General features: G+C 38.6%; 1 protein-coding gene across 1 annotated transcript in view; it reads left to right on the top strand.

Moving 5' to 3' along the window:
• Positions 1 to 10,650, top strand: part of LOC131383394 (syncytin-1-like) — a 186,081-nt gene extending 175,431 nt beyond the window's left edge. The window contains exon 4 of the mRNA XM_058438200.1: positions 10,584 to 10,650. Within this exon, the coding sequence (XP_058294183.1) occupies positions 10,584 to 10,610 (27 nt within the window). The 3' untranslated portion in view covers positions 10,611 to 10,650. The remainder of the gene's footprint in view (positions 1 to 10,583) is intronic.
• Positions 10,651 to 13,373: the final 2,723 nt, after the last annotated feature.

Below are 13,373 nucleotides of genomic sequence, written 5' to 3'. Positions count from 1 at the left end.
TTTCACTAGTCATATACTCTGTAGTGTCTAATCTGATGTTAATTTCATTAAGTGTTCTACTTTTTTAAATCTCACACATGGTATTTTTGTTCTGTAGATTTCAATTTGTGTATTTTAAGAAATATCTTCTATGTCTGTCCTTAACATACTCATGCTTTCCTCTACCTTCTTGAATATACGAAATAGATTTATAATTACTGTTTTAGTATCCTTTTCTTCTATTTCTCTCAGCTATGTTATTTTTGAATATGATTCTACAGATTGATTTTTTTCTTACTATATTTTATATTTTCTTTCTTATTTTCATGCCTAATATTTTTTATGCGATGACAGATAATTGTGAATTTTTCATTGTTGGCTGCTACATTTTTCTCCATTCCTCTAATCTTGAGATTTGTTCCGGGCTGCAGTTAAGTTACTTGGAAATTGTTTATTTCAAGGCTTCCATGCAAGCATTGCTATGTGGGACCAGAGCAGCCTTTAGTCCAGCTCTAATTGCCCCCCATGACTTAGGCAACACCCTTGTGAATATTCTACTTAATGTTCTGTGCAGTATGGGATTTCTCAACTCTGGCTGTTGGAATTGTGAGTTATTCTTAGCTCTGTGAGAATTCTGAAAATTGTTCTCTCCTTGCTTTTATCTAGAAATTCTTCTCTTAGCCTTAAGTACTTTCCTCACAAAGATTGACTGAAAAGTCTGCCGAAGATCTGAGGGAAACCCTCTAAAGAGGTCCAAGGCTCTCTTTCTGCAACGCTCTCTCCTTTCCTAGAATATTTCCTGCAAATTCTAAACACCTTGTCATCCCTCAGTTCTAAACTCTGTCTCCCTATCATAGGGAGACTGAGATGCTCTGTTTGATACCCTCCTTCCTGGACGTGTTCTGGAAACCATCGGTCTCATATCTCACTTGTTCTCTTCTCTCAAGAATCTGCACTGCCTTTCATCTAAAGTCTGAAAACTTGTTTTATTTATTTTGTGTGATTTTCAATTGTTGAATGGAGGAGGATAAATCTGGTCCCTGTTACTCCAGTCATAGCCAGAAGCAGAAGTTGACAGGCTGGAACTTTAGAAGCTATCATTATAACAATGAAGAGAATTTTATTATTTTGTGCCCACATGAACCCTGGAAATTTTCATTTTCTCCAAGCACTTAATTTCTTTACAGGCAAAGAGGCCACGTTTTTCTTTTATGAGCAAAGGTCCACTGTCTGGGCTCTTCATGCTTAGAAATTGTTATGCTTTTAAAAATAACAATTTTAAAAAGATGGGAGTGGACCTGGTCATATGCTTTACTTCTGCATCACCAAGCTGCATGCCCTTCCCTCACAAATAAAAACATTGTCTCCCATTCTTGCTTCTTTTTTGATACCCCAATTACATATATGTGGGGTTATGGCTACATAATGGATATGGCTGTTTTATTGGGTAAGTGGTCTGCAATGCATATTTATTATTGACCTTCAATTACACCTTTTATTTTCACTTTTTCTTCCTGCCACTTGCTCTGCTTGCTGACTCTTAGCTCAGAGGTGTTCAGATCTCTGCCCAACTAACTGACCAGCCTCTCTGTAGTTTCTTCCAAGTATACTCAAGGCTTCAGTGTCTCTGCATGCTTCATTCATTAACCTGCTTACGTGCTTCCCACTTCCAAAGGTTTGTTAAGATGTTTCATTCATTCACTTATTCATCCTCTTTCAGTGCTTGTTTCTTTTTCCACCTCCCCCTTTTTATTATTTGTGAGGGAAGGGCGTGCAGCTTGGTGATGCAGAAGGTAAAATGTATGCTCAGTCCACCACCATCTTTGGGCTTTTAAAAATAAACTTCCTTCAACTTATGTCACATGCTGACTTTGTTGGACTTTAGGGAAGTTTACATTTATTACAGTTTACAACTTTTATTTTCACATTTGTTTACCGATTGGAACTTGTACCTGTTTCTATCTAAAAGGATTGTTTCCTGTGCCGTATTTCTCACTTAAGCTATAAAGAGCATGTGCTGCTCTTTGATTAGCCACTCAGATATCCTGGAAAAACAACTTTTCTAGATCCCAATCCTAGCATGCTCAACTCTCCAGTAACAAGCTGTTTTCATCCTCATACTCAGGGAATATAACATCTGCATAAATAAAATCACGGGTCTTTTCCTCCTCTTGAGGGCAACTTCCACATTTCTCAAGCATCAGTCTTCTCCAGAAACTCAAAGTGAAATCACTTAGGGTTCTCCTGAGGCTCCAGCCTATCCAAGCTTCTAATCCAATCCTGGAAGTGGTAGAAATTATTTTAACCTGTCGGCTTTTACAATGAAGATTTAAATTGTTTAGCTATGTCACACACTGATCCTATGTGAACTGGAATAAAAAGGCAAGAAATAGCCCTCCGAGAGCCTTGATACCATACCTAATGATGACTGCCCACATTCCATAAAGTGATGCCCAAAGATGTAGCCAATAACAGAGGTTAGGAAGAAAGTCTTGATTAAATACAAATATCAGCAAATGGCTGTGTTATGAGAAGTACATAAGTGAAGAATATGTGTGTCTGTAAGGATTAAACCATAAAAAGGACATTGTATATGTTCCACTGAATTGTTTTTTTATGGACAATCCCAAGGCTAATTTATATTACTCTTTCTTTCTTAGTAAGCTTTGACAGTCTCTACTTGGATATTTGATTATCCTATTAGTTTTCCTTTTTCTAAAAAAAAAAAAAAAAGTAAAAGAAGATGGGTTTAACCTATGTGGAAGAAGACAGCCATTTTTAAAGTGCATGTATCTCATTGTACCATCTGCTCTTCTGAACAGTGAGAGATGACAGATCCAGGTCTATAGTCCTCTGTCCAAGCTACATATTCATGTGAAGGAAAAGACTAGGACCCAAACCCTCAGGGTCATATCCCTTTTCTCAGCCATGGGATATTGGGGGAGGGGTGCCAACAGAAAAATAGTGGCATCCCTAAGGTATTCCTCTCCTATTCCTTTCTCAGTCTTCACATCTCTAATACCTCAGGGGATTATAAAATTCTGTGAGCATATACAGGCACCCAAAGGAAAATAGAATTAGGGTGTACTTTTTCTGAGCTATCTTGTCCTCCTGCCAGGATTCAGTCAAGTCAATAAGTCTATTTCTTCTGCCAAGGCTAATATTGCCTCATGGAAGTTCATGTTGTCCAGGAATCCAAAAAGCCACTTTTGTAAGACTTTGTAAGTAGGACAACTTCCAATGACTTTCTTGGATTAAGCATAATAAAATTAAAAGGGCTTGATGTGGCTGGCAGATTGTATTTTCTAAAGAAGTCCCCAGTAATGTTAATCTTCTGCATGCTTTTCTTCAGTGTGGCCTCGTCTGTCTTCTTATTCATTCTTTTGAATCTGGGTGGGCTTGTAGCCACATGAGCCAATAGAGTATGGCAGAAGTGATGCTATGACTAAGGCATAAATGGTGATGCAGCTGTTGCCTTGTTGGCTGGAGCACTCGCTCTTGGAGCCCTAAGCTGTTGCATAAGAAGTCTGACTACATTGTCACAAGCTTGTTGGAAGGAAGCCCAGAACAAATGAAGAGCCCACATACCACTGCTATGGTAGACAACACCAGCTGAGGTCCCAGCTAACTGCCAGTGTCAAATGACAATATGTTAGCATAGTCTTTTCCAAAAATAATGTACACATAATTGAATATCCACATGCAAAAAAGACCCATAATTTATACCTCGCACAAACAATCTTGGATATAGATGCATGTACAGAAACCAACTCCTCAGAATGGATCTAAATATAAAGCCTAAAATTTCTAGACGACTACATAGTAAATGTTTGTGATCTTGGGTTCACAAATAATTTCTCAGATAGGACACAAAAATACAATCAATTTATAGATTTTAAAGTGACATTGAATTTCAGCAAAAAGAATAACATAGATGTTGGACTCAAAGCTGTTGCACTGGAAACGACAGTGTCTTATTCTTCAGTGGTTGGTGGGGAAGGGGCCAACTGAAACACAGAGAAGACAAAGCAGCTGATATTAGCTCAACTAAACTATAAGGAGGATTGGATCAGAAAAAACTAGAAATTGTGAATTGTTTATAGTCAACCCAAAGGAAGGGTTGACTATAAAGAGGCATGAAAGAAGTTTTTGGTATGATGGAAATGTTCCATATTTTAATTATGGTGGTGATTGCATTGTCAAAACTCATAGAATTGTACACTAAAAGGTGAGTTTTATTGTTTATGAATTAAACTTCAATAAATGTGTTTTGAAAAATAATAGGAGTCATATATTCAAGTGGGACGTAAACCTTTGACCCTTGATCTATAGTTTGGTGTTCTTTTCACTTACTTTAGTTTGGTGTTCTTTTCACTTACTTTACTTATCTCCCAGTAATTATTTCTTTGTTTTATTCCTTTACATTTAAAAATCATCTTTACTAGATTTTTAAAAATTTAAAAATTGAATAAATGTTTTCATTCCATTGTGTCTCACAGGCTATGTCTGGGTGTCAAACCCACTTCTTTCTTTCTCCACAGGGTTTGATAAACTTGTATAATTATATTTTAATAAGGGCTTTTTTGAGAAAAGTTTACATCTACAGAAAATGGCCCAGAATAAGCTCAATGCTAAGAAATGTTGATATCCTGGGAAGTTAGCAGGTGGAAAATGATAATTGCATCACTCAGTTTTGGGAATACTAGAAATTTGCTCCTTTGACAAGCTACTCTTCTAGAATTCCTCCATGAAAGTCAGCACAAGATCACATTTGGAAGTGATGAGACAAGCTGGTAATGTAATGTCATATTATCATTTTAGAAATAATAATAATGATGGTATAATATATAACAATAAAAGTAACTTTTCAGGTCCCAGTGTAAAGAAAAATACACAGTTTTGTGTAAGCTTGCATTCTTTAATCACACTTCATGAGCTAATATTTTAACGACTCCTCTTGGATAATAATTAGCCATCTCAGCTCCTTACCTGTCATCTGAAAACTACAGTCACAGTTCAAAGCTTATCAGACAATGTTTTCTCCTCTTTTTTCTAGTAACTAAGATATTAAAAGTCTTCATGTGGAAAATGCTTTTTCAACCATGCTAAAATTTCAACCTTGTACAGAATTTCCCTAAGTCTAATCAGAGGTACTTTGGTTGCACAAGCAGACTGAAATATAGTCACTGAAGATACTATCCAGTCTTTCATTTAATACATGCGTGAATAGGCTATGGGTTCAACCAGAAGAATCTAGCTAATTATAGTATCTTGGTAAATAGCTTGTTGTGTTTTGTTTTGTTTTCTAAATAGCCTAGGATGTAGATTCATCCTCTAACAATTTCTTTTTATTTTTAAAACAATGAAATAGAAAAGGGATATTTTGAGTTGACTTTGGCTCACCCCAATATTGGACTTTAATGATAGTCTTTTCAATGCAAATTTAGACATTTCTCAGTGATTGTAATGTTAGAATTTTGAGAGCACCCTATGAGTTTATCTAAATGTCAGGCTGTGTTGAGGTTGTGCTCTGTACTGGACGACCTATTAATGCTGGAATCAGGGCTGCTGCAATGGGAACCATGGTGGTTCCTTCATCAGTGCCTAGAGGGGCCTACTAACAAACAAATCAGAAAAAAAAAGAAAAAAAAAGAAAAAAAAGAAACAGCTGGTATTAGCTAAGCTTGGAAGAGTACTGGGTCTGAGGGAGCCAAAAATTGTTAATTTTCTTTCTTTCTTTTTTTTTTTGGAGACCAAGTCTCGCTCTGTCACCCAGGCTGAAGTGCGGTGGCACGATCTTGGCTCACTGCAACTTCTGCCTCCCGAGTTCAAGTGATTATCCTGCCTCAGCCTCCTGAGTAGCTGGGACTACAGGCAACCGCCGCCACACTCGGCTAATTTTTTGTATTTTAGTAGAGACAGGGTTTCACCATGTTGCCCAGGCTGGTCTGGAACTCCTTAGCTCAGGCAATCCACCCACTCGGCCTCCCAAAGTGCTAGGATTACAGGCGTGAGCCACTGCACCTGGCCAAAATTATTAATTTTCATACAAATCCGTATTCTCCCCTTCCTCTTGGGTCTTCGTGCCCCTACTCTCTCCAATGTCTGCTTAACTGTAACAGAATGAGCAGCAGACTGGGGACCAGAAAAGTGACATAAGTCCCAGGACCACCACTAACTAGCCCTGTGATGCTTGCAAGTCATCAAGATCCAAGTCTCAATTTATTTACTTACAAAATGAGACTATTCAGTTAAATTATTTTTTGGTTCCTTTCAACTTAAAACCATGTTTTGTTGAGACGCTGGAGGAACTCACTGTATGTTAATTTAGTGTGTGCTAAGCAGCTAAAGATATATTAATGAAACAAAAATTCCAATTTCAAGTTAAAGGAGCGCTCCTATTGTTGAATCCATATATGCAAATTTCTTCTTTTTGCTTTCTAGGCACATAATACTCTTTGCATTGATCTGTTTACATCTGATTGAATTTCACATTCATAAATGCTTTTTTGAGTCCCATCCCTAGCCCTAGTACAATGTAGAGGCAGTGACTTCTAAAGAAACATTATAGGTTAGAGGGTAGAGCAAGCTGATGAGTAAAGAGCATATTCCACTATTGGCCAGGCTCGTTGACATGCTGTACACAAATTGTTTAGAATAGTGCTTGGCTTATGTAATTTTCCTGGAATGTGTGCATGCTCTGCTTTCCTCACTGTTTTACATGTTTTCCAAAATATCCTATGAGACAATCAGGGTAGCTGTTATTCTCCACATTTTTCAAATGAGAAATAGGTTTTGCAAAAGTCAGTTATATATAAAACTTTATATCTAAATGAAACCTAAAAGGTTATCATGTTCAATCTCCTCTTTATTCAGAGAGGAAAATCAAGCATGAGAGAAATTAAATGTTTTCAAGGCCACTCAGCTAAGTGATGGAACTCAGATTGTATCTGAGATCTTTTGACTCCTAGGCTAGTGCTTCTTCTGAACTAACCAGGCCCTTTGCCCTTGAGAAAGCCAATTTGAGATGGGAAAGCTTGGTGATTCAAAGTTACCTCTTGAGAGCATCACCAAGCAACAGAAGATTGTGAAAGAAGACATATACATTAAAACAAACAATAAAAGTTCAAGTTCTTTCAGCTGAGACAGATTGGCTTGTGGGTAATAGGGTTTGAGTTTTCTGGTGGATGTCTCTCAACACTTAGCATTTCCTAAGAACTTTTAATATTTTTAGATGCTTTTGTTGAATTAATAAGTTTTTATTCATTAGGAAGACCTGAGGTGCTAGAAAATTCCAAATTTTTTGCTCCAGAAAGAGTCTGAAATAAATTTGGATTTAGTGTTGAATTATGAGCCCCATGAAAATTTTTTGCTTCACCATTGTTTTATTTTTACCCACATGCAGGGATAGGATGAAGAGAAGAGCAATTCCATGTTCCTCTTTTTCAATAGTATTCAACAAGAGCTCTCTGTACATTGTGTACTGTGAATTTTCATTGATTGAAGGTCTTCTGTGCCTAAGACAAATAATTGCTCCTAGACCTTTGAGGAAATCTGCCAAGCTATCTTGGGTGTCTCTGAGGTTAATCTGTAGTTCATCAGGCACAACAAAAGTGACACAAAATCTCTAACTTGAGTTTCATTATTACTTGTCAGACTTCCAGGTGTCTTCTGTAAATGGAGTGTCGAAGAACCAAAGTAGAAATCTCTTGGTTACCTCAATCAAGGATGAGCCTCATTCTGCACCCACCACAGGTGCACTTTGGTCCTGGCCTATGAATCTGAGCCTGAATTTAATCCAACTACAGTTGTGGGAATTCGACCAAGGATACATGGCCATACATCCAGAGAAATCCCACACCCAATAAAAACCTTTTATTTTTTTAAAGCGGGTTTGCCTAACATTGCAAATTTTGTAGGAATTGAGTTCCTCAGGAAAACTCTCAAGCAGCAGCATTAATATCTCTCAGGAAAGCCTACAGATGTAATGATTTATAGATTATGAGTAAAACTATGCTTAATGCTGCCAAAAGTAAGTGGGGCGGGGGTGTGGAGTCAGGGTGGGAATATGTTTAAATGGTACAGATATTGACAACAAGCAGTTCTGAGGGAAAAGAGCTATAAGAGTAGTATGGCAGTGTTAATCTTTGCAACCACTAAAATATCTAACTTGTGAACATGTGGTACTAGTAAATTCTCTCTCTCGTGTGTGCATGTGTGTGTCATGCTGAAGTCTGGGAATAAAGATTTTACTATTTCTATATATGTTATGGACTGAATGTTTGTGTCCCCCCAGAAACTAATATGTTGAAATTCTAACTTCCAGTGTCAAAATACGTATCTGTCCCGCCAAAAGTCCGTGCTGTTTGTGCACTTTACATGGACAGGCTACCAAGTGACTTATGGACTTTCTGCCATAAAGCTCCTCAGCCAATAGCAAAATACTCTCTTGCTTGCTGAGAGGCAAACCTATTTAGTGGACTACACACTCCTACGGATGTGTCCTCACCTCCGATTAGTCTATATGTTCATTGGCAGCAGATCACTGCTAAGACAAATAGGTCTCTTGATCATTTTAATACATTGTATACATGGGACTTCTCAACAAACTGCTGGCTTGTATCCAATTTCAAAGAAGAGAAAGACCTTATTAAAAATATATACATCTTATAGCTCTAAAGCAAAGGTTGCTCTCTGGTAACAGAATAGGCAGAGCATGTGTTCGTGCATAGAAAGGATCTATTCTACCCTCATGAGTGTCCTCAAAATGTATGACCCCTTCCCAGACTTCTATGGAAGCAGAGACTAACTTACTGATCAGGACTGACATTCTGGGCTAAATGCTATTTTGTCCAATTTTATGGATAAAAATTTCTTCATATGTACTTATACCTTTTGAACATGTTGACATGAGCAGCAACTTGTGTAGCTGGAAACCATGTACAGTGTCAAGGTCTCACTTCTTGCCCTGGCTCCCTTCTGAGTCATTAGCAAGCCTGCTGGCCCTTGAAGCCTGTGACATTCCTCCTCAATATGCTTTTGTTTGATAAATAACTGGATTATATTCAGTGACATATGCTTGCCTTGAAATGACTTAGAGAGAGTCACAGAGTGCATAACCCACCATTGGAAGTACACATCTGAGTCACTGAGGGCCATTTCAGTTGACAGCACATTGTAGCACTTAAATGTTTATGCCAAGGGTGGCTGCTAAAATCCTTTGCAAAACTACCTTTTTTTTTTTTTTTTTCACCCCAAGCTTCCTGATGTCTTGATCACGTAGTCTGTAGGTTCTAGCCTGGAGCAAAGAAGGCTGAATCAGTAAGTTAAATATTACAGGACACAAAAGAGGATAGGTAAAATGAAATCAATGCTCTCAGTCAACAGTTCAAAATCTTGTAGAGATGGCACAGATTTTTTTTTTTCATTTTCATCTCATCTCTGACTAGCTGTGTGACCTTTGTGGCTTGGCCTCCATAAGTCAGTTTTCTCATACTCACAAAGTGAATTTCTTAAAGCATGTTCAGTAGCTCAGAAATTGCTGGGAGGGCTAGAGAAATAGACTCAAAGCTAAGCTTTCAAAAACCACAGTGAAAACCAGGCTACAGGAGTGACACCACGAGGACCCTGCTGATGCTATCTCCACCTGCCTGCTAGAATCCAGCTGCTAGGATCTTGATCTTTCTGGAACTGTTATTACCATTTCCAAAGCTGGACTTTTCTACCACCACCCATGTCAGCAATATAAATGCCCCCAAAAGCCTGCACACTCATACTGCTCACTTCCAAATAGAAGACTGATGAAGGTACATCTGATTGGTGGACCTGACTGAGGTCATCTGCGTGCACCACAGTTGAAAGAGAGGCTGGAGTGGTCAGTTTTCCTGAATTGATTATGCCAGTGACAGACAAAATTGATAATATGGGAAACTATGAAAATGTATGGAGGGTGTTTATAACATATTGGGCAGCCAAATATGGCAGGTGTCCATAAGCTGACTTTAAAAGCCAATGAGAACATTCAACATCACATTGTAAAGCTCCATCCACAGTGCCTGGCACACTCATGCTCCTAATACATCATATTTTTTTTCCTTTCATTCCATCTCTTGTGGGAATTTTAAAAATCGTACTGTGGAGTTTCAAGAATTCTGTCAAGGATTTGTCCTATGTGTCATAACTAATAGTGTGCCTCTGAATCTTTGCCTTAAAGTGGGAACAAAGAGACAGCCTAGTCTCTCCAAACTCTTCTGTGATGCTTATTTTTGTTAAGGAGCTCATCAGCACAAAGGGTTAGAATGCACAGGACAGTGAGCTGTGTTCTGTTTCCCGGCCATAGGAAGATAATCTGTCCTAAAAAGAGGGGAAGGGGTTCTTTGTCCCCTGATTCACACCACCTCTGGGACACAATCCCATGTGCTTCCGTGACATGCTGATTCATGGTTATCTCAGTGCTGTCTGCTTATGGAGAGTGGGCCAGCTCCCTTCATCCTTTGGTGTCTGACAGGATTGTCTTTTGTCCTGAGTCACTCACTTTGCCAGAACCCAGGAAATGGGCATGGGAATAGAGAGGTGAAAAAAGAAATGTATTTTTCCTTTTTCAGGAGCATATCCTAGGAGAGGGGCACTAGCAGACTCGCTCACACTAGGATGGAGCCCTGGGGACCGGGACTTGGGGTAGGATGTTTGCCAAGAGTCAACACTGGTAAGTCACCACTGTCATCAAGGTCAGAAATAGGAGACAGTGCCTAGAAAGCTGAGGGCCAGGTCAATGCAAAAGAAGGCTCAAAAGTAAACAATGGTGGGAGAAATGTGAATCTCAAGGACAAGGGCTCCAAACAGCAATGGTGAAGACCAAAACGTGTCGTATCATGTGCTGCCTGAGTGAACGGGACCTCTTGCAGATAATACAACTTGCTATTTGTAGAGTGGTCTGCAGTTCATCAAATAACTTCACATATTTTATATATCAGCCCATGTGATCTTAACCATAAACTCTTAAGGTGAACAAGGTAGCTGGTATTATTGCAATTTTACAGATGTCAAAAAGATGATGAGTGGAAGTAGAAGTTTAGTGGCTTTGACAAAAGTCACGTGGCTACTCTGTGGAATCAGGGCTCAAACCAGATGCTCTTTCCTTATTTAGAACTCTGAGTTGTGACTAGCAGAGTCTATGAAACATTTCAATAAATATAGACAGAAATATGGGAAGACAAATGAGTTGTGGGAGGTTTACTAATTTGATTTCATATGGGCTTACATGGGGAGGTTTTAAATTTGATCTCATGGCTATTTTCTCTTAGTTTGTAATTGAGAATTCTAGAATTATGCAACTTGTGATGTGCAGTTTAAGCGAGGTTTGGATGTTCTGCCTTGGCTTATAATCATTCTTGCCATTTCCACATCATCTTTAACTATGAGAGCAGGTGCTTGTTAATCGTGAGAAAAAAACTGACTTCTTTAAATTCTCAGAAGTTTGTTCATCCTTGACAACTCAGCTGTTGAGCTGAAAACAGTTGATGACAAGCCATAAAAGAGAGAAATCCTACCCTTGGAAGGCTGTTTTAAGGTCACACACACTGTAGAAAATTGACCCACAGAGGTCTGTAGTGGTCTTGGTGCTTGACATCTGGAGCTACTTCATGATGATACTTTCTGTGGCTCACACAAGGCTCCTGTCTGGGTAAGGCATGCTTCTGAAATGGCAGCAAGTTAACCTGATTTTTTGTTATGTATAAATTTGCTGTATTATTTGTATATATAAAACAATGTAGTTGCTCTCTGCCTGTCTACAGCATCCAGGAGAAGAGCGAAAGTTGGATTTAATCATTTAGAGTATTTAGCTCCCTTCAGTTGGTAGGCTATTTGGTTGAGTTTTAGTACTTGTCCTAGCTGCTTCTTTGCATTGATGAGTGAAAAATGTGATATTTTCTCTAAGAACATTTTGGAAAGAGTAAACTCTGAAGAAATTATGGTGATTGCTTTTTATACTAAAGGAACTTACAACTAAATTCACAAATATACTTTAAGGTAGGAAAAAAAAGATTCATTTCTATATAGTAGGTTTTGTCTCTCTTACCACAAAAATGTTAATATAAGCCTGATTTTGTCACATCTACATGTGCTGTTGAATGTAGTTACAAACTGTGCTGACCCAATCACAAAATAGGTATGAACTCAAAAGATGCTCTGAAGGGAGTAGACTGATTCTAGCAACCCCATAAAATTTAAATCATTAATTTTTTCCTCTCAACCTTCTTAACTGTAATTTTCTATATTGTTGAATTTGAAATGAAGACTGCTTAAGATTTTATGCACTTCTAGCTGCCTAACATTTATTCCAACTGAAGGAGCTGGAGGTAGTAGAGTTTCAGAAACTCGGTGGTGATGTTCAAAGGCCTCTCCCAGCCATAGTCTTCATACAAGAGCAAAACTGCATTCTTCTCACTGAATGCCCCCTTCCCTGCTTCAATAATTTAGTGTTCCCAAGTCAACTACCTTCTGCTACCAACATTTGCATACAAATTGCTCTTTAGGCGCATTAGCTATTACTCCTTTGGCATTAGCTAGCAAGCCTCACAGAAATATAAGAAATACTACACAATGTGGCTCATCTAGCTCAAAATTAATTCTGACTCAAAAAAGTTGTTCACATTCCTCCCCAAACCTATTCTGTTGTAATGACTTGTTGTTATTGGCCTACAATCCATGGATTTATGCAAGTGAATTATTTATTATCAAGGGTAAGCATAAGAATTCCCTGGCATTTTTTTCCCCAAAACTACACCTGCTGAAACTCCACCACAAACTGGCAATTTGGGAAGTCCAGGATTAAATCTGGGCGCATGTGTTCTTCATCAGAGCTTTGTGTCATGGTCACATAAGGTCATCCCCTTAGGTCACCGTGACACAAAGCTCTGATGAAGAGCTATTTCCCCAAACTTTCCTCACTTATAACCTAAACAGAAAAAACAGAGCTTATGGATTGTTATCAATATATTCCTTTCTCAAACCTACTGTCCCTTTAAACTTTCTTTTTTGGGGGTAACTTTCTCCTGCCCGCATGAAAGATCTGACAGTTTTCACTGGCTTTTCCACTCACCCTTAAGTGGTCTTTGGTTACTTTAAGTGGCAAACACAGCTTCAGTTCATGGCAGCATGAATGGCCAAACGTAACTTAGTGTGAAATCTCTTCCCTTCTGCAGTTCGACATTCCTCTGGTTGTGAACCCGTGGGTAGGGATGGTGGGATAACCCTATGGCTGTGTCTTCTCCACCTGTTTTCCCTTCTCCTCTGTGCTTGCCTTTCTTTAGAACTTCTCTAAGGTCCACACTTGGGCAGGGAATAAAGGTAAAGGGGCAAGACAATTCCTTCCTGACTGGGTGGTTTTCTGC

The sequence above is a fragment of the Hylobates moloch genome, unplaced genomic scaffold (genome assembly GCF_009828535.3).
Source record: "Hylobates moloch isolate HMO894 unplaced genomic scaffold, HMol_V3 SCAFFOLD_4, whole genome shotgun sequence".
Classification (NCBI taxonomy): Eukaryota; Metazoa; Chordata; class Mammalia; order Primates; family Hylobatidae; genus Hylobates; species Hylobates moloch.
The sequence above is the reverse complement of the archived record's forward strand: the minus strand, read 5'-3'. Positions and strand labels throughout refer to the sequence as shown.